We start from the raw sequence: 22,500 nt of genomic DNA on the forward strand, positions 1-22,500 counted from the left end.
GCCAGCGGGTGTGGGAGGGAAGGGTGGCGGTGAGGGCGGGGGAGGGGGGGAGGGAGCGGGCGGCAGTCGAGGCGGTGGAGGGGGGGGGGGGGAGAGGCGGACGCGGCTGCAGCCCAGGTGAGGAGGGTGGGGCTCGTGGCACGGTGGTGGCTGGCTCGCACCAGCAGCGTGCGCTTGCCGTCGGTAGGCTCCGCCGTCGCCGCCAGCTGGGCGAAGATCTCCTCGTACGCGGAGACGAGGACGGGGCGCGTCGGCTCGGCGCACGGCGGCAGCACCAGCACGGCGTCGGCCAGCCCGAGCGCGAAGCACCCAAAGGCCGACTCGTCCGCCACCGCGCCGTCCTCGCACGCCTCGCCCGCCGACGCCGCCTCCGTGTGCACGAGCAGCAGCTCCGGCGCTTGCGGCGAGGCCGCCACGTACGCGCCGCCGCGATCCTCGCCGGCGGCTGGCGCGCGCGCCGTGTCGAACTCGGTCGCAAAGATGGAGTTGAGCAGGCGCCGCGCCCGCAGCCGCCCGCCGACCGTGGCGACGACCGAGCGAGCGCCGCCCACCGACGCGAGCTCCGACGCCGCGGCGGGCTGGAAGTCGCCTCGCGGGGAGATCAGCGGCACCGGCGCGTCGAGCGCGGCCACCGAGAGCGATGAGAGCAGCGAGATCATTGTCAAGCTCTCGTGGCCCGATGGCGGAAAGAAATATGTACGGTAATCGTATCTAGGGGAGTTCGCGCGCGCGCCACGCTAGGCTCAGACGGCGAATCGCGCTGCGCGCGCGGTAACGGGCGCCTCAACTGCCGCGATGTGTAAGCGTTGGCAGAGAGATTCGCCACAGTTTCTTGTCGTCGGCTCCCGTGGTGTACCTGTGTTAGTGCCAGTGCGCGCCAGTCCCGTGCCTAGTGTCGTGCGAGGGAGTTTAAGAAAAAGGCAGAAACGGAATACCAGTTTTCCCGGGGTTTTTTCTTTTTCTCGCGATGTCCACCCCGCCGCGCCGCCGCTCGCGCCGCCTCGCCTCCGCCTCCACCGCCGCTCCCTCGCCAGACACGCCGCCGCCCGCCCGCCTCCTCGACCTCCCCAGGGAGCTCCTCGAGCGCGCCCTCTCTCGCTGCGACAGCCCCCTCGACATCGCTCGCGTCGCGGCCGTCTCGCTGCTCTTCCACGCCTCGCTCGCGGCGGAGGGCATCCGCTTGTGGGCGCAAGAGCGCGGCTTCGAGCTGCCGGCGCTGCCAGAGGGTGAGAGCTGCGCCGTGCGGTGGCTGTGCTATTCGGCGTTGCTGTGCGAGTCCAACCCGCCGGCGAGGGCGGCGGCAGGCAAAACGCACAGCCTCTTCATCGACGGCGAGGGGCGGCTCTCGTCGTGCGGCTCGTCCAACGACCCAGAGCTGCTCGGGCACGGCGAGGGCGTGACGCGGCTCAACACGCCGACCCGCCTCTCCTCTTCGCTGGGCGACGAGCGTGCCGTGAGTGTGTCGGCTGGAGTCAACCACAGCCTCGCCCTGACCGCCGACGGCGCTGTCTGGAGCTGGGGCGGTGGAGGCTGGGGCCTGCTGGGCCACGGCGACCAGCAGGACCAGCTGCTGCCCAAGAAGGTCGTGGCGTTGGCTGGGCAGCGCGTCGTCGCTCTGTCGGCTGGAGGTCGCCACAGCCTCGCCCTCACCGCCGACGGCAGCGTCTGGAGCTGGGGCGGTGGAGGCTGGGGCCTGCTGGGCCACGGCGACCAGCAGGACCAGCTGCTGCCCAAGAAGGTCGAGGCCTTCGCTGGGCAGCGCGTCGTCGCTGTGTCGGCTGGAGGCTTCCACAGCCTCGCCCTCACCGCCGACCGCGCCGTCTGGAGCTGGGGCGGTGGAGGCTGGGGCCAGCTGGGCCACGGCGACCAGCAGCGCCAGCTGCTTCCCAAAAAGGTCGAGGCCTTTGCTGGCCGGTGCGTCGTCGCTGTTTCGGGTGGAAGCAACCACAGCCTCGCCCTCTTCGCCGATGGCGCCGTCTGGAGCTGGGGCTGGGGATACTCTGGCCGGTTGGGCCACGGCGACGAGCAGGACCAGCTGCTGCCCAAGAAGGTCGTGGCGTTGGCTGGGCAGCGCGTCGTCGCTCTGTCGGCTGGAGGTCGCCACAGCCTCGCCCTCACCGCCGACGGCAGCGTCTGGAGCTGGGGCTATGGAGGCCAATGCCAGCTAGGCCACGGCGACCAGCAGGACCAGCTGCTGCCCAAGAAGGTCGAGGCCTTCGCTGGGCAGCGCGTCGTCGCTGTGTCGGCTGGACTCCTCCACAGCCTCGCCATCACCGCCGACGGCGCCGTGTTTACCTGGGGCAAGGGCGAGGACGGCCGCCTGGGCCACGGGGAGGACCTGTCGAACCAGCTGCTGCCCAAAAAGGTCGAGGAGTGGGCGCCGGGGCAGTGATGAGAAGGGCGAAAGGGTGTGCAAGGCTCTGTGTTGCCGCGCGTGCCTGTTCGCCACCTGCGAACGTGCCCGAGAGTGGCGAGAGGCGAGTCTGGGACAAAAGAGTTTTCTGCATGGTCCTTGTGTCGTGTTGGGGGTGAACGCCTTGACACCCCGTTTTTGCCCATTTTCGGTCATCCGTCAAAATATCTGACGATCCTACTATAGGATTCTCCCCAAACCTAGCCCTAGTCTGGCCGATTTTTTTGCGGTATCTTGACGATGTATCTCTCCATATCTGACGACTGACCGTATCCCGCCATATCCCGCCATATCCCGCCATATCCCGCCATATCCCGCCGTATCCTGCCCGCCTCACGCCGAGCAGCCCGGCCTCTCCGCGCTCCGGCCGCAGAGCGCGACGGCAAAAAAGAAACTTAGACGTCGCGTGCGCTCGAAAAGGGGAGAATGGATATGTGCTCGACAAGCGGGGCCGTCGAAGCGCGAAGTTCGCCCGTTGCGTCCGATTTGCGGTTTCACGCTTCACGGACGTTGTCGTGAACACATCGTGGGGGCTCCGTATCTCATCATATCCGCGTGTATCTCCCGGTATCCCGCCATATCCCGCCATATCCCGCCATATCCCGCCATATCCCGCCATATCCCGCCGCGGATACCGCGAAAAAAATCGGCCAGACTAGGGATAAACCTTGCTCAGCTGATCCAGCCTGGGGGGAAGGCCAGCCCCGGGCAAAGAAACCAGTACCTCATCCGGCTTCCCTGAGCGTCACAGCTCGCGAGCTCGGTGATCGCACCGGCCGGACACCACTGTAACGTCCGTTCCGGGCATTTGAACGCGACCTTCGGGGGCAAAGACATGGGCTCTATGGCTCAGACTGGACTCCTCTTGGTCCCTTCTGATGCCCTAGGCCACACCTAGGCCTTACCTGGGGCTCTAGGGGGCGGGCGGGGTTTGCCCCCCAAAACTGGCATGGAGAATTCTTAAGATACAAGCCTCTCTCACAGCACACTGGCACGACAAGGGCGCGGACTGGCGCGGACTGGCACACACACCGGCTCACCACCGGAGCCGCCTAAGCGACTCCGTTAAGAACGGCAATGCATTCCGCACCGTGCACAATGCCGCTCTCCCCGCACGCTAGCTCGTTCACCGTCTGCCACGCCACGGCGGTGTGGAGGACGACTGGCATGGCATGGAGAACCTTAAACAGAAAGAAGAATGACACGGCCCTCAGCGGAGGTGGGAAGAGGACCGCCGCAAGCGGCGTGGCGTGGAGCGGTTGAGCATCCCTCCGGCGGCCCCTCTGCGCCGGGGAGGCGTTGTTGGAGGCTAGGACGCAAGCGTCCGTCGCCCTTTTCAAACTCGGGGCCCACTCCGCTACGCTCCGACGCGAATAGTTAGAGGCTGCGCAGGCTGCCGTCCCGTTCGCATGTTTGCATAAAAAATCGTCAGATTTCTCTCGAAGTCACATGACTGAGTGTTCTACCACAAGCACTGGATGTGTGGAATGACTGAGACTGTTCCTTTACACACACAAGGCTCAAGGGCTTCCGGCTTGCACGATCCACGAAGCTGCCGTGCTCGTTTTTTCAGATTTCACAAAAATGGTGCACATAAAAGCTACACAATTTTGGTGCGCGTGTGTTTGAGGCTGTTCGGTGGTTTATCACTCCACATGAGTCCGCCACCGGATCAGCAGCACCTCGCGCCGGTTGGACGCGCCGTCCTCAACCACCCTCGCGCTCGTGCACGAGAAACGGCCGTCCTCCTCGACGAGCGTTCGGAACGCCGCCACCGAGCCACCGACACCGAAATAGTAGCTCTTCGCCGCGACGAGCGCGAGGCCCACCGGGCGGCGAAGCTGCGACGCGATGAGGTGCCACAAGCGCCGCGCCGCACCGGCGTCGTAGATTGTGTCGGAGGTCAAGATGAGGTCGAACCCGTCGGGTGGCAGCGGCGGGGACGACGAGGGCGCCGCGGCCTCCACGACGGCCGCCGCCTCGGCGCGCCGCTGCGAGGTGAGCAGCGAGTCGAGGTGCGCCTGCCCAACGGCAGCGGCGAGGCTTCAGAGTGTGTCGGGTGTGTCTTAGAGCCGTTGCCGGCTCGTCGGGGTGTGCGCGCCCAGTCGCCGGCGTAGAAGCGCGCCGGCGCGTGCGCCAGGCCGTTCAGGCGGAGCGAGGGCATGGTGAGGCTCTGGAGCACCTCCGCGTTGAAGTCGTGCAGCACTGCCACACGGCAGCCAAGCTGCAGCGCGAGCAGTGATGGCAGGCCCGCGCCGCAACCCGCCTCGAGCACGGACGCGCCGCTCGCGCGGAGGGTTCCGTCGCGGTGGCGCGCGCCCAACTCGTGCAGGAGGTCGACCGCGCACTCCCAGAGCTTGAAGCCGCCCTCGTATCCTCCTGGCACGAGATCAGAGGCGCGCACGGCCGCAGAGAGGCCGGGCGCGTCTGCGAGCAGTTCCGGAACCCGCGACTCGGGCACGATCGGCTTTCGAAGCTCGGCGAGGCCGCACACCGCGCACCGTTCGGCGGGAGCACCTCGCGTCGCGGCGTGGCGTGCTGCCGGATGGCCGGCGGACTGGCACACACACGGCCACACCGCCTCTACTGGCCAGCCGCTCGCGTCAACCTCCTCGTCGAGCGCCACCTCTCGCGCCTCCATCAGCTCGGCTGCGGACGCGCTGGAGGCCTGCGCATCCTCGGCGAAGTTGAACAGCATGGCCCGTTGTGTGGTCTCTCGCGCGTCCAGATGGCGTGCCGTCCTCCGCGAGTTAGTTTCTTCCTTTCTGTGAAAGCGTCTGATAGCGCGATAGCGCCCCACCCCCGCCGCTGCGGCGGGCGCCCCGCCCCCCCCCTCTCGCCGCGCGCCTGTGGCACCGTGCTCTCTCGCCTCGCTACGTACGACCGCCTAGATGGTGCCCACGGCTGTCTGTCTCCCTCCTCAGTGTTGAGGTCGAAGGTCAGCTTGAAGTCAGTCGGGTCGGGCTTGGGGGGGCGGATCTACTCGTAGCCTGCCTCTTCTCGAGCGCGATTTCCATCGGGTTGCTCGCGTGCCTCCCCTTCCAGTGCGAGTACAGCTGCGCTCTTCTGCGGACTGCGGGGCCGCTGCGGGGCGACCCGGGCGCCCTCCGACCACACTGTACTATTACTATCATTTAACAGTAAACAGGCAGCAAGTGAGCAAGAGGTGAAAGACCGGCCCAAGCCAACGGGGGCCTATCCCGGACCAGCCAGCAGGGGCATACAATTCCTGTACCCCTGACTGTGAATGTTCACAGCGGACCCCTTTCACACCTAGACACGGAGGCCCTCTCCACGTACCGGCTCCGCTGCTCTGCAGGCTCCGGATAGGCCCTGCCCACGGCTCAGTCACCCTTACCTCACTCGGGGTGCCAACACTAACTCAACCGCCGAGATCGACCCTATGCAGGCGACCAGGCGCAAACAGACCTCGGTCTGACGCGCGCTACACCGCCTTCGGCACTCGCCCTCGCCCGCGAGCCCTCGAACGCGCTGCACCCGCGCCCTCACCAACCAAATCCCTCGCCCGAAGCAATCTGAGACCGCCAACACGGCGGATATCAAGCGAGATCTAGTCAGAGCTCACACAGCTCCGTTCACACCTCGCGACCAGAGGCGACTACCACCCTCGACAAATCCCCGGAACCCCACCATCGCTCGCCTACCCTCCGCGTACGGCGACACCCCGTCACGCCACCTCGGCAACACCCCAACATCGGCAGGAAAGATTCTCGCCACGACGGCGCTATAACGCCGCCCCACCTACACAGACTGGACAGGCCTGCTCTCGGAGAGGGGGGCTAGGGGGCCAAATCCACGGCCACAACCCCCTAGAGGCAATGGAGCTGAGAGAAGGCGCTCGGCTGCAAGGGTAGCAGAGCACCACTCCTACGCCCACGCCCCCTCAAAGACGGCAGAAACAGTCACACGCAATTAGTACATGGCCCAGCTCGCGCCATCGCCCACACTCGAGCTTTGCAGCGCGCGGGCTCACACTCTACTATAGGCCCCCTCGACGCCCACTTCGAGTTCTACTCAGCTAAGGGCCGCACTTGACGCTGTAAGCAGCGCGCGGCGAAGCAGTTTGGCGCTTGTGGTGAATCAAATGTGGGAATCTAGCCCAAGGTCGGAGGAGTCGTGTCATAGGAGAGGAGAGAGTGTGGAGATGTTTTGTGCGGGATCAGGCCCGAGTCCCTAGTGTCGCCGGAGCAGGTAGCTCCCTTTTTCGTAACAGGAAAAGTTTTTTTTGAAAGACCGGGCCAAGAGCCTCGTGAGACGTGAGAGCGCAGACGGGGCAGAGCCTGAGCGGGCCCCCCGGGGCCCCCGCAGCGGCGAGCGGGCGGGGGCCCCGGCACCCGAGCGGAAGGACTCCATTCATGAGTTGATTTGCCCCCCCCCCCCCCTACACAAGGGCGCGCGCCAACAAAGAATTTTACAAGAACTTTAGTTTTACGTGGCACAACACGGGGCACCCATAGTCCGTATCCTCTGCGACCGGGCACATCTGCGTCCCAGGACAGCGTTTTCCGGCGACTCTCGCTCGCAAGCCGGCGTGAGCGCGTGCCTCTCTGCTTGCTGAAAACGACGGTGTACGCGCCTCCCCTAATACATCTCCCCGCGCAGGAGCAGCTTCGGTAGGCCCTCCGCGACCACCGGCCGGGCGAGGTGCGGGCACGCGTGCGGGAAGAGGAGCAGGCGGCCTCGCACCGGCGTCACGGCGGCGCGCACGCTTCCCTTGCCGAGCGAGAGCGACTCGAGCAGCACGGTCTCGCCGCCCTCCGCGCAGCCGGAGAGGTAGAGGATGAAGGTGTGCGTCGAGGTGCGCCCCGTGGCGTCCGTCCGCGACAGGTCGACGTGCGGCGGCAGTCCCCCGCCCGCCTCTGCGTAGAGCAGGAACCGCATGTGCGCGATCGGCGTCCCGACGATGGGCACGCCCTCGCCGCCCGCCGCGGCGGCGGCGGCGGCGGCGGAGGCGACCGCGCCGGCGAGCGCGGCGCTGACCCACCCCTCGGCATCGCAAAAGTACGCGCGGTCGTTGAGGCCCTGCGTGCACTTGTAGCGCGGCGCGAGGGGGAGAGAGGCGAAGAGCGCGTCGAGCTTCTCGAGCAGCGGCTCGGGGACGGCGCCGTCGATCACCACCGACCCGGCTCCGGCGTGCCCCTCTCGACTCGAGATGAGCACGCGCAAGCCCGCGCCGCATACCGTCGGCAGCGGGACTGCCTGAGATAGGGGAGATGTGGGGAGATGCGGGGAGATGTGGGGAGATGTGACCAGCGGGACAGCCTGAGATAGGGGCGGTATGGGGAGAGATGGGGAGAGATGGCGTCGGCACCGTCTGCAGCGCTCGCGCGGGGCACCACGCTGCCCGCAGCGCTGCGTCGCCCTCGCCCGAGGTGGCAGCTGCCTGCAGCGCGGCCGGCGCCGCCCGGCGGAGAATGTGCAGGAGGGGCGTCACGCCCCTCTCCGACCCGTCGCTGTCCAGGTCGGCGCCTGATCTCGGGTGATCTCGGGTGATCTCGGGGTGGCGTCGGGCGCAGCAGACGCCGTCGCTGTCATCTCGGGTGATCTCGGGTGATCTCGGGGTGATCTCGGGGTGGGCAATCGGTCGAGGCCTCCACCGGCGCACTCTTTTAGGCGTGTGTAGGAACGGCGGCGGGGAAGACGCCGCGCGCCGATGCTCGCGAGGGCGTCGAGGGCGGTGGCGTGGCCGTTGGCGGCGGCGGCGGTCGCGGGAGTCGTGCCGCCGTGCGCGCGGGCTGGGAGAGGATTCGCACCAAGAGCAGCGAGTCTGCGCCGGCGTGGGGAGAGAGGGGGAGAGATGGCTGGGAGGGCGAAGACAAGGGCCTGTGCTCCCTCCTCTCGAGATGCGGGGAGATATGGGGAGATGCGGGGAGATATGGGGAGATATTGGGAGATATGGGGAGATACGGGGAGATATGGGGAGATATGGGCCTGTGCTCCGCGTCTCGAGGAGCGAACCGGCGGAAGATCTCCCCCGATCTCCCCCTATCTCCCCCTCTCTCCGCATCTGGAGGAGCAGGAGCCTGCGGACCGACGCCGCAGCGCCCCTCCACGCCGCCACGTGCAGCGGGGTCAGCCCGTACTCGTCCGCAGTGTCGAGCGAGACGCCGGCCTAAGGAAGTAACAATGCCGGGGTGATTGATTGCGAATAGAGCAGGCAGTGTCGAGCGAGACGTTCGCCGAGCAGAGCGCGCGGAGCAGCGCCGTGTCGGAGGAGCCCGCGGCCTGGGGGGAGAGATGCAGCCGGGGTAGCCGAGGTATAGCCGAGAGATAGCCAGCTAGCGCGCGCGCGTGTGTGCGTGTGTGCGAGTGTGCGTGTGTGTGTGTGTGTGTGTGTGTGTGTGTGTGTGTGTGTGTGTGTGTGTACGCGCGCGCGCGCGTGTGTGTGTGTGTGTGTGTGTGTGTGTGTGTGTGTGTGTGTGTGTACGCGCGCGCGCGCGCGTGTGTGTGTGTGTGTGTGTGTGTGTGTGTGTGTGTGTGTGTGTGTGTGTGTACGCGTGTGTGTGTTTGCCTTTGGGAGAGCCTCAAGCCGCTGCTCGTCGCTCAAGCGCGCCACGTAGTTCGCGGCGGCGGCGCGCGGCGGCAGCGCGGCAAACGCGTCGCCCCGCCGCCCCGCCATGCGGCAGGTGCGGTCGAGGTTGCAGACGATGCAGTTGGGCCTGAGGAAGGAGTACGGGCCGGCGACTCAGCGGCCTGATTAGTGGTGGAGAGCCTTGTAGACGAGGCGGCTCTGCCGGCCCGAAAAGTTATCGTAGAGGCACCAGCCGCACGTCCAGCGGGGCTGCCTGAGATAGGGGAGATGTGGGGAGATATGTGGGGAGATGTGGGGAGATATGGGGAGGTATGGCGAGATATGGCGAAATATGGCGAGATGTGGGGAGATGTGGCGAGGCTTTGCGAGATGTGGGGAGGTATGGGGAGGTATGGGGAGGTATGGCGAGATGTGGCAGAGATATGGCCGAGGCCTGCCGGGCAGCGCCACCCGCTCCTCGCCCCGCCAGACATACTCCGCCTCCGCCTCCGCCTCCTCCGCCTCCTCCGCCTCCTCCGCCTCCTCTGCCTCCGCCGCAGCCTCGCCTCCCGCCTCACCGCCGACGCCCTCGCCGACGCCAAAGCACCCGCACTCGCCACATCCTCCCTCACAACGGCCGTCGCCGCCGCCACCGCCACCGCCGCCGCACCCTCCGCCGCCTCGCCCCACTTCCTCACCGCCACCCTCCTGGTCCGCCTCCTGGTCCGCCGCCTCGGCCGCCGCCTCGGCCTCCTCCTTGAAGGCGGAGGCGGCGCAGGAGGCGCGGGAGGCTCTGTGTGGGCAGCTGCGGGACCAGTGGCCGGCCTGAGATACGGGGAGATACGGGGAGATCGGGGGAGATACGGGGAGATCGGGGGAGATCGGGGGCCCGGGGGGCACGAGACCTGGGGAGAGACGGGGAGAGACGGGGAGAGAGTCCGCTTCTAGGCCTTGGCACGCCTGGCCGCACGCGCGGCAATGGCCCGCCAGCGCCGCGCCCTCCTCCGCCTCCTCGCCGCCCGGCGTGTGCAGGCTGGCGCGGCAGGCACCGCACCGCACCTCGCCCCGCTCCTCGGACTGCGACTGCGGCGGCTCGCAAAACGTGCTCCACAGGCAGCGCTCGCAGCAGACGCAGCCGCACGGCGCGCAGCGCAGCAGCGGCCTGTTCACAGCTGCAGGTGTGAAGAGACGCCGTTCACACTCACGGCACGGCGCGCAGCGCAGCAGCGGCCCGCAGCGCGCCGCAGCGCCTCCGTCCTCGCCCGGCCTTGCCCCGCACGCGTCGCAAGCCTGCGCCAGGCAGACAGCCGAGGTCAGGCGCGGGAGTACGGTCTCGGCGCCGTGTGCTCAGAGCAGTGTCCTCAGAGCACCGCGTGGAGACACGGGGCTGCGAATACGCTGAATACGGCGGGAGACGGCGAAAGAAGACGTGTCCTCTCGAGCGCTGGTTGGAATGCATGAACACGCATTCCGCTTCTAGGGCAGCGAGCCGCTGGCCGCGCGTGCCCAAAGTAGGCTTCGCGGTTCGCCAGCGAGCGCAGCCGCACGATCTGCGCGACGGCATAGACGGCCGAGCGCGGCGCGACGGAGTGGAGCGCCTGGCGCAGGCCGGCGGGTGCGCAGCCCTCGGCCGCCGCCTCCGAGACGGTCGGGTCTGCGCCGCCGACGATCAGCTGCTTCACCGCCGGGTCTCGCCTCCGCCAGGCGGCGTACGCGATGAAGGTCGTCCGCTTGCCGACGGCCGGCCACGGGAGGAGGCAGCGCGTGCCGCCGCACCAGGCGTGGCTCGGCGGCTCGTGCAGTCCGTCCAGCTCCATCCGCACGCAGGCGCGCACGCCGAAATGGTTGCAGTTGTGTTTGTCGAGGCCGCGGAGGCACCGCTGCACCGTGGCCGCGTCGACAGGAGCGCGGTCCGCCAGGCCCTCATGGCGCACGCGGAAGTGTGCCGCTCGCCGCTCGCGCTGGCGGAGGGTCTCCCTACCCATTGGAGAGTGGTCTCCGCAGCAGGAGGGGCCTGTGGAGCACCGGCACCGCTATTCGTGCGGTTCTCCGCGCAAGCGGGCGCCACGCCCGCGGCACCGAGCCAGCCAGTGGCCTTCTTGGGGCGCCTGCGGCGCTCGGAGTGAAATTCTTTTTCCCGTATCGTGTGTGTGCGAGGGACCTTTTCTTTTTTCGCACGACACCGGGTACGGGACTGGCACTAGAAGCCGGCGCGAAAAAAATTTTTCGAACAAGCGCGCCGAGAAGAGAGAGGCGCGAGCGCGCGCGCGCGCTCAGCATCCGCAACCCCGCCCGTTTGCATGCCCGGCCGGACGAAGGCTGGCTCGGCCGCCTCCCGGCGCGGGCACGCTTCAACGGCGCCACAGGCTGCGCCGCTCGCGCTGCCGAAAAGGATCCAAGCCGCGGCGGCGGCCGGCAAGGCGGGCGTGGTGCAGACGTGGCTCAGCGGGGATGGGCGGGCTGACGCGACGTGCGTGCGTGGTGGTGGGAGTGGCTGGACGCTCCTCCTGATCGCCGCCGAACACGGTCACAAGCAGCTGGTCGAACTTCTGCTGAAGCGCGGCGCGAAGCCGAACGCGCAAAACAGCATCGGCACTACGGCGCTGATGGCCGCCGCCGTCAACGGCCACGAGCAGGTGGTCGAGACGCTGCTGCAGCACGGCGCGGAGATCAATCTGCAGAACAACGACGGCTACACCGCGCTGATGGGCGCCGCCCAGGAGGGCCACGAGCGGGTGGTCGAGCTGCTGCTGCGGCACGGCGCGGAGATCAACCTGCAGGACTACGACGGCGTCACCGCGCTGATTGACGCCACCTACTTCAATCGCTGCGATTGCACTGCGCTAATGTGGGCTGCCAACCAAGGCCACGAGCGGGTGGTCGACTTGCTTCTGCGGCACGGGGCGGAGGTCGACTTGCAGGACAGCGCCCGCTACACTGCGCTCACGAACGCCGCCTTCCATGGCCGCCCGATCGTCATCCTCCAGTTGCTGCGGGCGGGCGCAAATATGGCGCTGCGCACTGCGACGGACAAGACGGCGCTGCAGATCGCCAAAGAGAAGGGCCACACCGAGTGCGTCGAGGCCTTCAGGACGTATCTCGGCGAAGTGGCGGCGGGCCGGAGCGAGGCGGCGGCGGCCGAGGCAGGCAGCGGGGCGGTGCCAGAGGAGGTTGTGCAAGAAGCTCGGCGAGGCGATGAGGAGGCGGTGCTGGCGTGGCTCGACGGCGGCGGGCAGGTGAACGCGACGTTCGAGTACGTCTTTTCGGACGGCCCTGAGAGCGGCATGACGCTGCTGATGCTCGCAACGATGAAGGGCCACGAGGGGCTGGCCAAGGCGCTGCTCCAGCGCGGCGCGGATCTCTCGTTGCATACCAGCAAGGGCATCACCGCACTGATTCTCGCCGCTTTCCACGGCCAGTCCGCCGCCCTTCTCTGCTTGCTGCGGGCGGGCGCAGACGTGACGCTGTGCACTACGGATGGCTGGACCGCGCTGCAGTTTGCCAAGCAGGAGGGCCACACCGAGTGCGTGCGCGCCCTCGAGGAGCACGCGGCGGCCGAGAAGGCGGCGGAGAAGGCGGCGGCGGAGGCAGCGTGGGCTGCGGGGGCGGCGCAGAGGGCGGCGCAGAGGGCGGCGGAGGAGAAGGAGGCGGCGCGGCACGCCGAGGAGCTGCTGGCGGAGGTCGAGGCGGAGAAGCGCTCGAAGGGCAAGAAGGGCAAGAAGAAGAAGAAGGGCGGCGGGGCGGGCGGGGCTGGGCCGTCGCAGGAGCCTGAGGAGGGTGCCGAGGCGCCGTCGGAGGCAGACGCAGCCGAGGCGGCGAAAAAGGCCGAGGAGGCGAGGCTTCTCCTGCTTCTCGCGACGCTCACCGAGGAGAGGATCCGGCTCGGCATCACGCCGGAGAGCCAGGCAGCGGCGTCGGCAGAGGTGGCCGAGGCGGCGCGCTTGGACGCTGCGGCGGACGAGGCGGAGGAGGAGGCGGAGGCGGAGGAGGAGGCCGAGGCGGCGGCCGAGGCGGCGGCTGAGGAGGCTGCGGCTGCGGCTGAGGCGGCTGCGGCCGCGGCTGCGGCGGCGCTGGCCGCCGCCAAGGAGAGGCGCGTGGCCACTGCCGCTGCGAGGGCAAAGGCGGCTGCCGCCAGAATGGCGGCGGATGCGGCCCAGGAGCGCTGAGACGGGAGAGCGGTCGCTCCTGCTGGTGTCCGGTGCGAACTACGAGTCTCGGCTCGGCCTGCAAACTCGGTGGTCGGTGCGGGTCATGTGACTTGGATCTTGGACTTGGTCTGCTGCCACTGGACTGCCACAGTGGAAAAGCGTGCAACAAACTCTTGCTGAAGTGTGTGAAGAGTGGTGTGGACGTCTAACCACCAGCCCGACGCTCACTACAGTTAGTGTCTCTCTGTGCCACTGTTGCTCTAACGCGGACACGACAAAATATCACGACGCGCGAGGAAACAGGTGTCGTGCACCGCCTTCAAAATGGCGGACGCCGCCGCTACTGGTACCTTTGCTCAGGCCGGGGGCGGCGCTTGGGGCGACGTCCGAGCCGGAGGCGAGCCGCCCCGCGAGGAGGCTCGGGCTCGCCCCGCACCGCGGCCAGGAGGAGGAGGGAGAGGAGAAGCGATGCCATGGCACACCCAATCTCCAATGGTTTTGGTCTCCAGCCGTCGGCGCACGAAGGTGAGGTGACTGTCTGGAGTACATAAAGCCGTAGCCCCAGCCGACTCCGCGTGATCTCTCGAGGGATCTCGAGTTGCGGAGCTGGAGCTGCTCGGTGTACGAACTCTGTTCACACCGAGCAGCGAGGAGCGGCTGCGGCATTAGCAGACAGGTGAGGTGAATTTTTCCACACACACACAGTGGTGGGGCAAGCGGGGGCGAGGGGGCGACCCTCGCATCTCCACACCCGGACTCAGAATCCACTCAGCAAAGAGGCGCGTCCGCACGAAGCAGCTTCAGCTGGCTTCGGTAGTCCATCTCCACCGTCGGGTTCCACCGGAAGTTGCGCAGCTTCTTCTCTATCGCCTGCACGTACATGGTCGTCGCCGTGTAGTGCGAGAAGGAGCCCGTGTTATTGCACCTGATTAAGAATGTAGAGCCGTCCTCTAAATACCAGCCTTACTCATTAAGAGCCCGTGCTTTTGCACCTGCCGAGCTTGCCATACTGCGAGAACAGCCGGTGGGGGCTCTTGTACTGCCGGTGCGGCCTGCCGGCCGGTGACGCGAGGAACAGGGTGATCTTTTCCGTGGTGGTCGGTCGCTGGCCCCGCGGGCGAAGCGACTGGCGGATGCGGCACCGGACCGGGAACTGCTCATCGATCGGGGGGGCCTGTCGGCACGCAGGGCTGTGAGAAGAGAGACGCTGTTCACACCGGTCGGCCCGTCGTGGCGATGACGCCTCGCGCAGCTCGACCGCCCTCCGGCTCTGCGCGACGCGGTCCTCCATGTCGGCGCAAAAGGTGGTCTTCCGCTCCGCGATGCGGCGCTGCATGTCGCACGGGAAGTAGAAGAACTCGTCGATGTTCGCGAAGACCAGCCAGCGGTCGCGCGGCAGCGCCTGAGGCCAGGGACGGCAAGAGCCGTCTCCACTGAGTGTTTTGGCGGCGGCGGCGGCGGCGGCGGCGGTGTGGGGGGTAGGGTGCGAGAGAGCGCCTTGATAAAATCGTTTGTGACGTTGAGCATGAGCTTGTCGCTCCACCGGCTCGAGATGCGCCGTACCTGGTGCGGGTGAATTACCATGCATGAACGAACTCTCAACTAGACCGCCGCCTCGAGGCGCACCTGTGATGAACCACGGCGCGATGAGCGATGAGAACTAATGAATAGTTCTCGCTTCCCCGGATATCGAGACGAGGAGGCGCACCTATGGATCTCAGAGTCACTCCTCAACCCGCGCTCTCCTCCACCGCCTGTTTGGAGAGTACGAGAGCAGGAACAGTCACATCGTCGACGCCCTCGGCGTGCAAGGAGTGCTCCGCGGCGGCGGCGGCGGCGGCGGTTGCGTTGGCGCGTGGGTCGTCTACCCCGTTGGCGTCCGTGGTGGTTGGCGCGTGCACCTATGGTACGTGCAGACCGAGCTAGAGCGTGTGTGGCGGCGTGAGCACGGGATGAAGACGCCACATCTCGGCTAGGCTCGGCTGTATTTCGGCTACATCTCGGCGGAAGGTGGGGTGGCGGGCTATGCTCGGCTATATCTCAACTTACTCGGCTCAGCTCGGCTGTATTCTGGCTATATCTCGGCTGAAGATGGGCGTGCACCCAGAAAGTCATCCTCTCCAGCCGGACACCGACGACGGTGGCGTAGTGGCGGACGAAGTGCCGCGCGAGCGGGTGCGAGTCCGCGTCGAAGAAGCACGCGAGGTGGAGCCTGCGCTGTGGAGACGGCACACGTCAGGGGCGTGGAGAGGGGTCTACCTCTCCGGACGCGGCGCTGGGCGAAAGTCGAGTGCTACTTGGAGCACACAACTCTCTCCGCATCTAGGGGGTGGCGCCGGTCGCGCAGCGTCGTCAGCGGGCAGTGAAGGGGGGCGGCGGGGGGGGCGACGGTGGCGACAACGGGGGCGGCGACGGCGACGGCGGCGACGGCGGGGGCGGCGACGGCCAGTGAGACGCGGTTACTCGCATCGTGAAGCGCTCCTGCCCTGCCCGTCGCTCGGTCCTGCACCTGCGTTGAGAGTATGCACGGTTCACCTACAGGCCACTCAGGGTTGCGAACACGGTCTGGGTGGCGGTCTGGTGTGTGCCGTGTGTTCGAGTGCACATGAGCGAATACCGCTAAGAGATATGAGGGCTACAATACCGCTGAATCTGTGACTAGCGCGGAGTGCGTCTCCTCGGACTCGGAATACGAGGGTCTGCATCCAGCATCTTCGGTGTCTGCACGAAGAAGCCGCGGCCGAACGCGCCAGCAACGCGCGTCATGGGCGCCGCGACGCACGAGAGAGACGTCGCCTAATCGACAGCAACCATCAATCAGAGTCATGAACGAACTCTCACAGCGGCGCACGAGAGAGGGACGGTGCCGGCGCCGACCCGCGCCTCCAAGAGGGCGAGAGAGCGCGGGAGCGCGTGTGCTTTGCCTCGCCGCCCTCCTGCTGCTGCTGCTGCTGCTGCTGCTGCTGCCGCTGCTGCTGCCGCTGCTGCTGCCAGGCATACTTCTTCGACCTAAGGTAGGAAGGTACGTTTCACTTGTCCACACACACGAAGTGGTGGGGCAAGGGCCAGCCCTCGCATCTCCACACCCGACGGGCAGGAGCCTCACAGCACACAAGGTGCAAGGCCCAGTGCGTTTGGGTGAGCAAGCCTGGTGCTCCCCACACTCCTCCCCCCCTCCCTGCTCTCTCCTGCATATGATCGGGTCGCGGCCGGCGACGCAGAGGCAGTGTATGGTCTGGTCGACAAACGCGCGCGGCCTAACACATGATGGTAGAGGATGCATGGGCGAAGAGGGTCGGCGTTCAGATTCGCTAGTAGTGGCTAGCACCCGTCGAGGCAGCGGTCGGTGTAGTGGAGCAGCTGCCGAGCCTACGTGCTGAAGACGCCAAGCTCGGGGCGGAAGACGGTATTGTGCAGAGTCTTCAGAGCACGCGTGAATACGAGGGAGGCGAGTACAGCTGCATACCGCTGAATACTGTCAGAATACGGCTGAGTACGTGTCCTCTCGAGCGCTGGTTGGGAGACAAGAGCACGTCTTCCCCTTCTAGGCTGCCACGCCGCGTGAGGGCTCAGCCAGATGGCGTGCGTCGTGAGGAAGCTGGTCCGCTTGCCGTCGCCTATTGAGTGGTATCGGCTCGTGCTGTTGCTAACTCTTAATTGTTAATGGTGAGCGGAAGCTCTTGCCGTCGCCTCCAAGGAAAACAACGTCTGCGCCCCCTGCCCCCGAAATGTGCGCCCGGACGGCGGCGGCGGAGGCGCCGCCGGTGGCCAGGATGTCGTCCTAGGAGGTACAGGGCAGCCTCAGCGCAAACGATCGGGCCCCTATGCACACCCAAGCGACTGGGGGCATGTCTCCTCGAAGATGGCGGCGGAGGCGTTCCGGTAGGCGATGCGCTGCCACGCGCCTCGGAACGCGAGCCGGTGCCCGTTCCTATCGAACAACCAGTAGAGGACTCACGATGGAATGGAGCCGTCTCGGAACGCGAGCGGCGGGTGCCCGAGCCTACGTGCTGAGTACGCCAGCCTCGCGGCGGGAGGACGGTGTTGTGCAGCGTATGCAGAGCACCGCGTGAATACGAGCGACACAAACACAGTGAAACAATGCAGCGGACTTGCGGCCGTCCTCTCGAGCGCTGGTTGGACTACCTATGAATACGTATCCCGCTTCTAGGCTGCCCATTCCCGGGCAGGGCACGCCCGCCGCATGTGTCGCCGGCCGCAAAGACCGGCGGCACTCGCACCGGCGTGAAGCCTGCCCCACGAGCCTGCCCCGCGGCGCGCTCGAACCTGGAGGGGGCAAGAGGCAGCCGAGGCCAGATCATCACGAGGAGGTGTAGTCGGTGGGCACGGAGACGCTGGGTCGATCATTCGGCTGATGGGATGAGAGAGAGCTGCGTGCGGCTGCGTCGTGCGGGCTGCTAACTGGGAGGGCGCACGCCGGCTGGAGCTATTTTCTCAGGGCGCGGGCAGCAGCGCAGTGCGTGGGCCGCGCGGGCGTGTGCGAGTGTATTGTGCACAGAGAGGACAGGCATGAAAGGCTGATGAGCACGGCTGTGGCGGGGGCTCCACGCGCGACTTTGAAAGGGTGATGGCGCCGCCGCATCTGCGCCACACATCTCGCCGCGCCCTGAGCAGGCCCTGAGGTCGTGGCGGGAGCTGGCGCGTGCGCAAGGCCCGGTGTGCGTGTGCGTGAAGCTGTGTGAGGGCGAGCCTCTCTTCCGTGGAGACGACGAAGGCGGGAAGCGGCGTCGCATCCGGCAGCGGCGCGGCGAGCTGAGGAGCTGCAGCGGCGGACGAGACGCGAGGCGGAGATTGCGATCTCGAGCGAGATTGCGATCTCGAGGCTCGCGTCGGCACGGTGACGACCTTGGCGCCGGCGGCGGCGGCGACCGCTGTGGACGAGTCGAGGACGTGTCCGAGGACGTGTCAGAGACGCGAGGGCTGCCTGGCCCTTGCCCCACCACCTCGTGTGTGTGGTCTGTGGAGAAGTGTACCTTCCCCTTCCCTTAGGGCGTGTCAGAGCCCGGGTGAGAGAGCTGTGGGGCGAGTGCGCCGCCCGGCGGCAGCGGGGTGCGACTCTGCGTGGAGAGTGGGATGGAGAATGGGTGGCGGAGGTGTGTGCGCGGCAGGCTGCCGATGTGCCTCACGGCGCGCGAGGTGGAGACACCCGGTGTGGCGGGCACGGTGGCGGGGAAGGGCGAAGAGGGCCGGGAGGTGTCTCGGAGATGTCGCGCACCGCCCATCAGCATCGAGTATCGGCCGCTGCTCTGGACGAACCTGCGTCGTGCATGCACCGGCGTCAGGGCGGGAAGACGAGGTCTCGTGCCGCAGCTGAATGCGAGGGGCTACTTCAGGGTCCCCCATGCCAGTTTCGGGGGGCAAACCCCTGCCCGGCCCCTAAAGCCCCCCAAGTGAAGACCAAGTGTGTGGCCTAGGGCATCAGAAGGGACCAAGAGGAGTCCAGTCTGAGCCATGCATACAGCGGAGTGTCCTCATTCGTACGTCTGAGTCCGTCTCAGACAGCCACGAGTGTACGCGTCCGCAGCACCTGCCCTCTTTGGAGTGCTAGAGTCGGAATACACGCGTCTGGAGTCAGCGTCTGGGCGCACGAACGTCCCCGCGGCTGCGGCGGAGAGGATGTCCGCGTCCGCGCTGGCGGCGGCGTCGGCCGAGCTCGAGGCGGCCTGTTCCGCACGGCGGAAGGTGTGAGAAGAGATGGCGCGTCACACGGCGGCTGAAAGAGTCGGCGTAGCCGCGCGCACCTCGGTGCGGCGGTAGCGCACCTACGGGCAGTGTGTTGTCCGCTGCGTCACCACGCTCCCACCCGCTGCGGGCTTAGGCGGCGCTCCCATGCGGGCCCCTGTGCTATAGTTGCTCGGGCGAGGACGTGGGCCCGATCTGCTGACCACTGGTGCAGCGCATGACGATCGGCCGTCGATCCCGAGGCACGAGGGTCGTCGGTTGAGCTAGGGAGCCTGGCGATGGACGCCAGCGCGACCCCTCGTGGCATCTCTCTCGCCGTCGGCGATCTAGGGGCTCGCGGACGGCCGATTAATTAACAGTGTACAGACCTCGTGCCCGGCCGCCTCGAAGACGCGACCGACGGCGAGCGCGTAGCCGTCCGAGCGCGCGGAGTACATGCGGGCGGCGGCCTCCGCCTCTCCCGCGCTTCGCTCCCGCTCTGGCGGCAGTTGGAAGTGCGTCGAGTAGACGACCGTGACGCTGGACGCATTGGGCAGAGGCAGGCGAGGGAGGATGCTCCGGTAGCCCGCCGCGGTGGGGGTCGCCTTGCCGTCGTGGAGACAAGGCGGCTCGGCCGCGCAATCGCCGCGCACGAGCATGTCTCCAGTGCGGAGGTGGACGAGGACTGCGCCGGCGGCGGCACGAGTAGCGGGGCGGCGGAGGTCTAAAAGGCTGATGAAGCAGCGCTTGTTGAATCGCCGGTCGCCACACACATGGAGGTACCGGCAGCCCAATGAAGCGGGCCAGAGGCCACAAACATATGGCTCGCTCACCTGGTATGTCGCGAGCGCATACTTTGGCGATCTGAAGCGCCACACAATGTCTCCAAGACGGTAGAGGTGAGGTGATGAGAAGGCCAGCTCCGCAATCGTCGAATTGTCGGTTTCGGCGGCGCGCGGCACGTAGTCGTCGGCGCGCGACGTGATGTCGACGTTCTGAGCGTGCGCGGGCCGGCGGTCAGCATCCGCGCCGAGCATGGAGGTGGCGAGCTTTGAGGTCAAGAGCAAGCAAAGCGCAGTCAGCGCAGTCATGCCGGGCACAGAGGAGGTGCACACTACGGGGCGCCGCCCTCTGGCCGTCGAGACGCTGTTCTCCCTTTTTCTGCAAGTGAATTGTTTAACATCGAAGCTGCTGCTGCTGCTGTGCTAACAAGGCCCCACGGTACACGGCGTCTTAACATCAAAGAATTTTACGACTCATCTCCTCGCTAAAAAAGAATCTTGAACTCCCCTTGGCTCAGTGTGAACCCGGGCCCCCCCGCCCCACCCCTCGAGTAGTGGTGGCCTGAGTCACGAGCTCGGGCGGAAAAGCCGGGGCGCCACGGAAAACTCAAGAGGTTAGTGCGTGCGGCGGGCCGGTGATAAGCGGCCCAGGGAAGGATGGGAGATTGCGGCCAGCGATGGGCGGAGTACGCGTCCACCACGCGCGCGCGCGCGAGAGAGAGAGAGAGAGAGAGAGAGAGATTTAGAAGCCAACAAGAAATCAGCACTCACAGTGACTTGGGCTCGGCAGCTTGTCAACTAGCCGGAGCCTGAGTCGGAACCGTAGCCGAGAAAGTCGTCGAGGGTGTCGAAAAGTTCTTCTCCTCTTCACGCGAGTGCGCACCCACCGCGGTGCCGCTGGTAAAACTGGCCGTTAAATCGCTACAGCTCTCGCGGGTCTACCGACCGATGCGTACCCGTCCCGCCCGCCGGACGATGCGACAGCCACGACGCGGTTCTATGATCTATTAACTCACACCGAACGAGAAGGAGCGTAGATCGTCTCTCTTCGGCGCGCTTGAGCACGTTTGGCACCAAGAGGCTTTGATTCTTACGACCCTCACGCTTCCGCCAAGGCAGGTGTGCTAAGCACTCCGCTAGTACTTGTGTGTGCTCACACCACTACACTGTGGGGGGTGCCCGAGCATGATGTACGAGCGCGTCTGTGCGTATGGTACAGACGTTGTTGTCCTATGCGCGGGGCTTCCCGCGGGGACCGAAGACGTACCGCCGCCGAACGAGAAAGGAGGGCGGTCATACAACCAACGATCAGCTGGAGAACTCGGACGCGATGGATAATCGGAGATAGCCGCGCAGCGGCTATGTAGGTTATCCTTCAACGTGAGGAGAGGGGGACAGCAAGCATAACAAAACGTGCGATCCATCCAAATCGCCGAAACGCCGAAAGCACGCGTCGCCGTCGGCTCGCAGCTTCGGGCTGCTTGCTCAACCCCATCGTCCGAGTCGTGCGCAATCTCGCGTGACCCACCCTCCTCTTCCCTTGCACGCGAGTGTTCTCTGATTGTATGTGTGGACAGGGAGTGTCCTGTCCTCACGGCGTCGGCGCATGTGTGTGTGTGGTTCCCAGTGGGGCCTGTTTGAGCGCCGACGCCGGGGTCGTGTGGCGATGTGCCTCGGGAGCTCCAGACGCAGCTCTCGGGGCACGCCAACCCAGGAGATTTAAAGGACCAATCAACAAATACAACCAACGATCAGCTGGAGAACTGGGACGCGATGGATAAGTGCGTCATGCGTGATCGAGCGTGAGGGAGGAGCTCAGCTAACGATTCGGCCGGCCACCCAGCGCCGCCGCCCACCGCCACCCACAAAGCGCCTGCTCTACTATCCCGTACCTGGCTGGCTGACGCTCGCCCCCCCCCGCTCCACTTTCCCCTGACCATGCCCGTGATAGCACCATCACTGTCGCCGTCCTGGTTTTGAACGTGGCAGCTAGGCTCGAGGGACTCGGTAGTCGTGACCGCCCCCTGAGTGTGAGGAGCAGGAGAGAGAGAGCTTTTGTGGTGTTGGTGTACGCAATAACGGGACAGGGTGGTTGTTCTCTCCATCTCCCCTTCTAGCTCTGGGCCCCGAGTTTGAAAAGGGCGACGGACGCAAGCGTCCTAGCCTCCAACAACGCCTCCCCGGCGCAGAGGGGCCCCCGGAGGGATGCTCAACCGCTCCACGCCACGCCGCTTGCGGCGGTCCTCTTCCCAGCTCCGCTGAGGGCCCGTGCGTTATTATTGTGTGTGTTCACCGCGTGGTCGTCGTCTCGTCGTCTGACAGATAATACTACATGGACGGCGACGATGGGAGCAGCACGACAAGCAGCAATAGGCACGCGACCCGGCATCGTACCCGCCAGGCTGTCGCTCCCGGAGCCTCCGAGGCAGCATGGCAGCACTGGCGGCTCACAGTCCATCGCCCGCGCGCCGGCCTTGAGGTGGTTCCACCAGCAGCTGACCCATGGATTGTGACTCTGCGCAAAGCGCGGAGGAGGAAGCCGAGCGTGCCGGGGTCCAGCCGGCCCCGCCGGGGAGTTGAAGGCGGCCGCTGGTGGTGCGCGTAAGGGTTCCGCTTCCGGAGAACCTCTTGGCACCGCACGAGAGGCGGCCGCCACACTCCGACGCGCCGCCGGTGGCGCTGCGCAGAGCGCGCAACACCACCAGAGGTCGACACCTCTCTCAGTCAGAGGTGCGCCCAACGGCACGGGTTTCTACACCGGTCGTCATGGCGACAAAATATGGTTCACAGCTGTTGAGCGCTGTCAGAGCGGTGTTTCGACACCGATATCGTTCAAGGAATCCATGAACGCGACCACGTTGCCGCGGTGAATCTCCTCGAGGAGGTGGGCTGGCAGGGCTGGCAAGTGGGACACGCCCTCAGCGCAGAAGCGCCGTCGTGGTA

At 66.4% G+C, this 22,500-nt stretch overlaps 3 protein-coding genes across 3 annotated transcripts; all 3 read right to left on the reverse strand.

The window, feature by feature from the left end:
- Nucleotides 1–4,080: 4,080 nt before the first annotated feature.
- On the reverse strand, nt 4,081–4,817 carry EMIHUDRAFT_45571 (hypothetical protein; the record flags this gene model as incomplete). Its single annotated transcript, XM_005779549.1, has 2 exons — nt 4,081–4,434; nt 4,596–4,817. Coding segments are annotated over 2 exons (576 nt in total), but the record flags the coding sequence as incomplete, so codon positions are not given.
- A 2,198-nt stretch (nt 4,818–7,015) lies between these two features.
- Nucleotides 7,016–10,930, reverse strand: EMIHUDRAFT_450185 (putative transketolase; the record flags this gene model as incomplete). The annotated part of the gene is made up of 8 exons (XM_005779550.1): nt 7,016–7,348; nt 7,415–7,633; nt 7,746–7,796; nt 7,869–7,903; nt 9,644–9,738; nt 9,916–10,107; nt 10,156–10,235; nt 10,493–10,930. The coding sequence occupies 8 exons, from the start codon at nt 10,928–10,930 to the stop codon at nt 7,016–7,018; spliced, it is 1,443 nt and encodes a 480-aa protein (XP_005779607.1).
- Nucleotides 10,931–13,713: 2,783 nt separating this feature from the next.
- Nucleotides 13,714–15,218, reverse strand: EMIHUDRAFT_434970 (hypothetical protein). Its single transcript, XM_005779551.1, has 6 exons — nt 15,197–15,218; nt 14,881–14,994; nt 14,591–14,656; nt 14,337–14,495; nt 14,086–14,267; nt 13,714–14,018 (listed from the first exon to the last, which is right to left on the reverse strand). Exons 1-6 carry the CDS (start codon nt 15,206–15,208, stop codon nt 13,862–13,864), a joined length of 690 nt encoding a protein of 229 aa, XP_005779608.1. The 5' UTR covers nt 15,209–15,218; the 3' UTR covers nt 13,714–13,861.
- Nucleotides 15,219–22,500: the final 7,282 nt, after the last annotated feature.

Source organism: Emiliania huxleyi (assembly GCF_000372725.1).
Source record: "Emiliania huxleyi CCMP1516 unplaced genomic scaffold EMIHUscaffold_23, whole genome shotgun sequence".
In the NCBI taxonomy this organism is placed as follows: domain Eukaryota; phylum Haptophyta; order Isochrysidales; family Noelaerhabdaceae; genus Emiliania; species Emiliania huxleyi.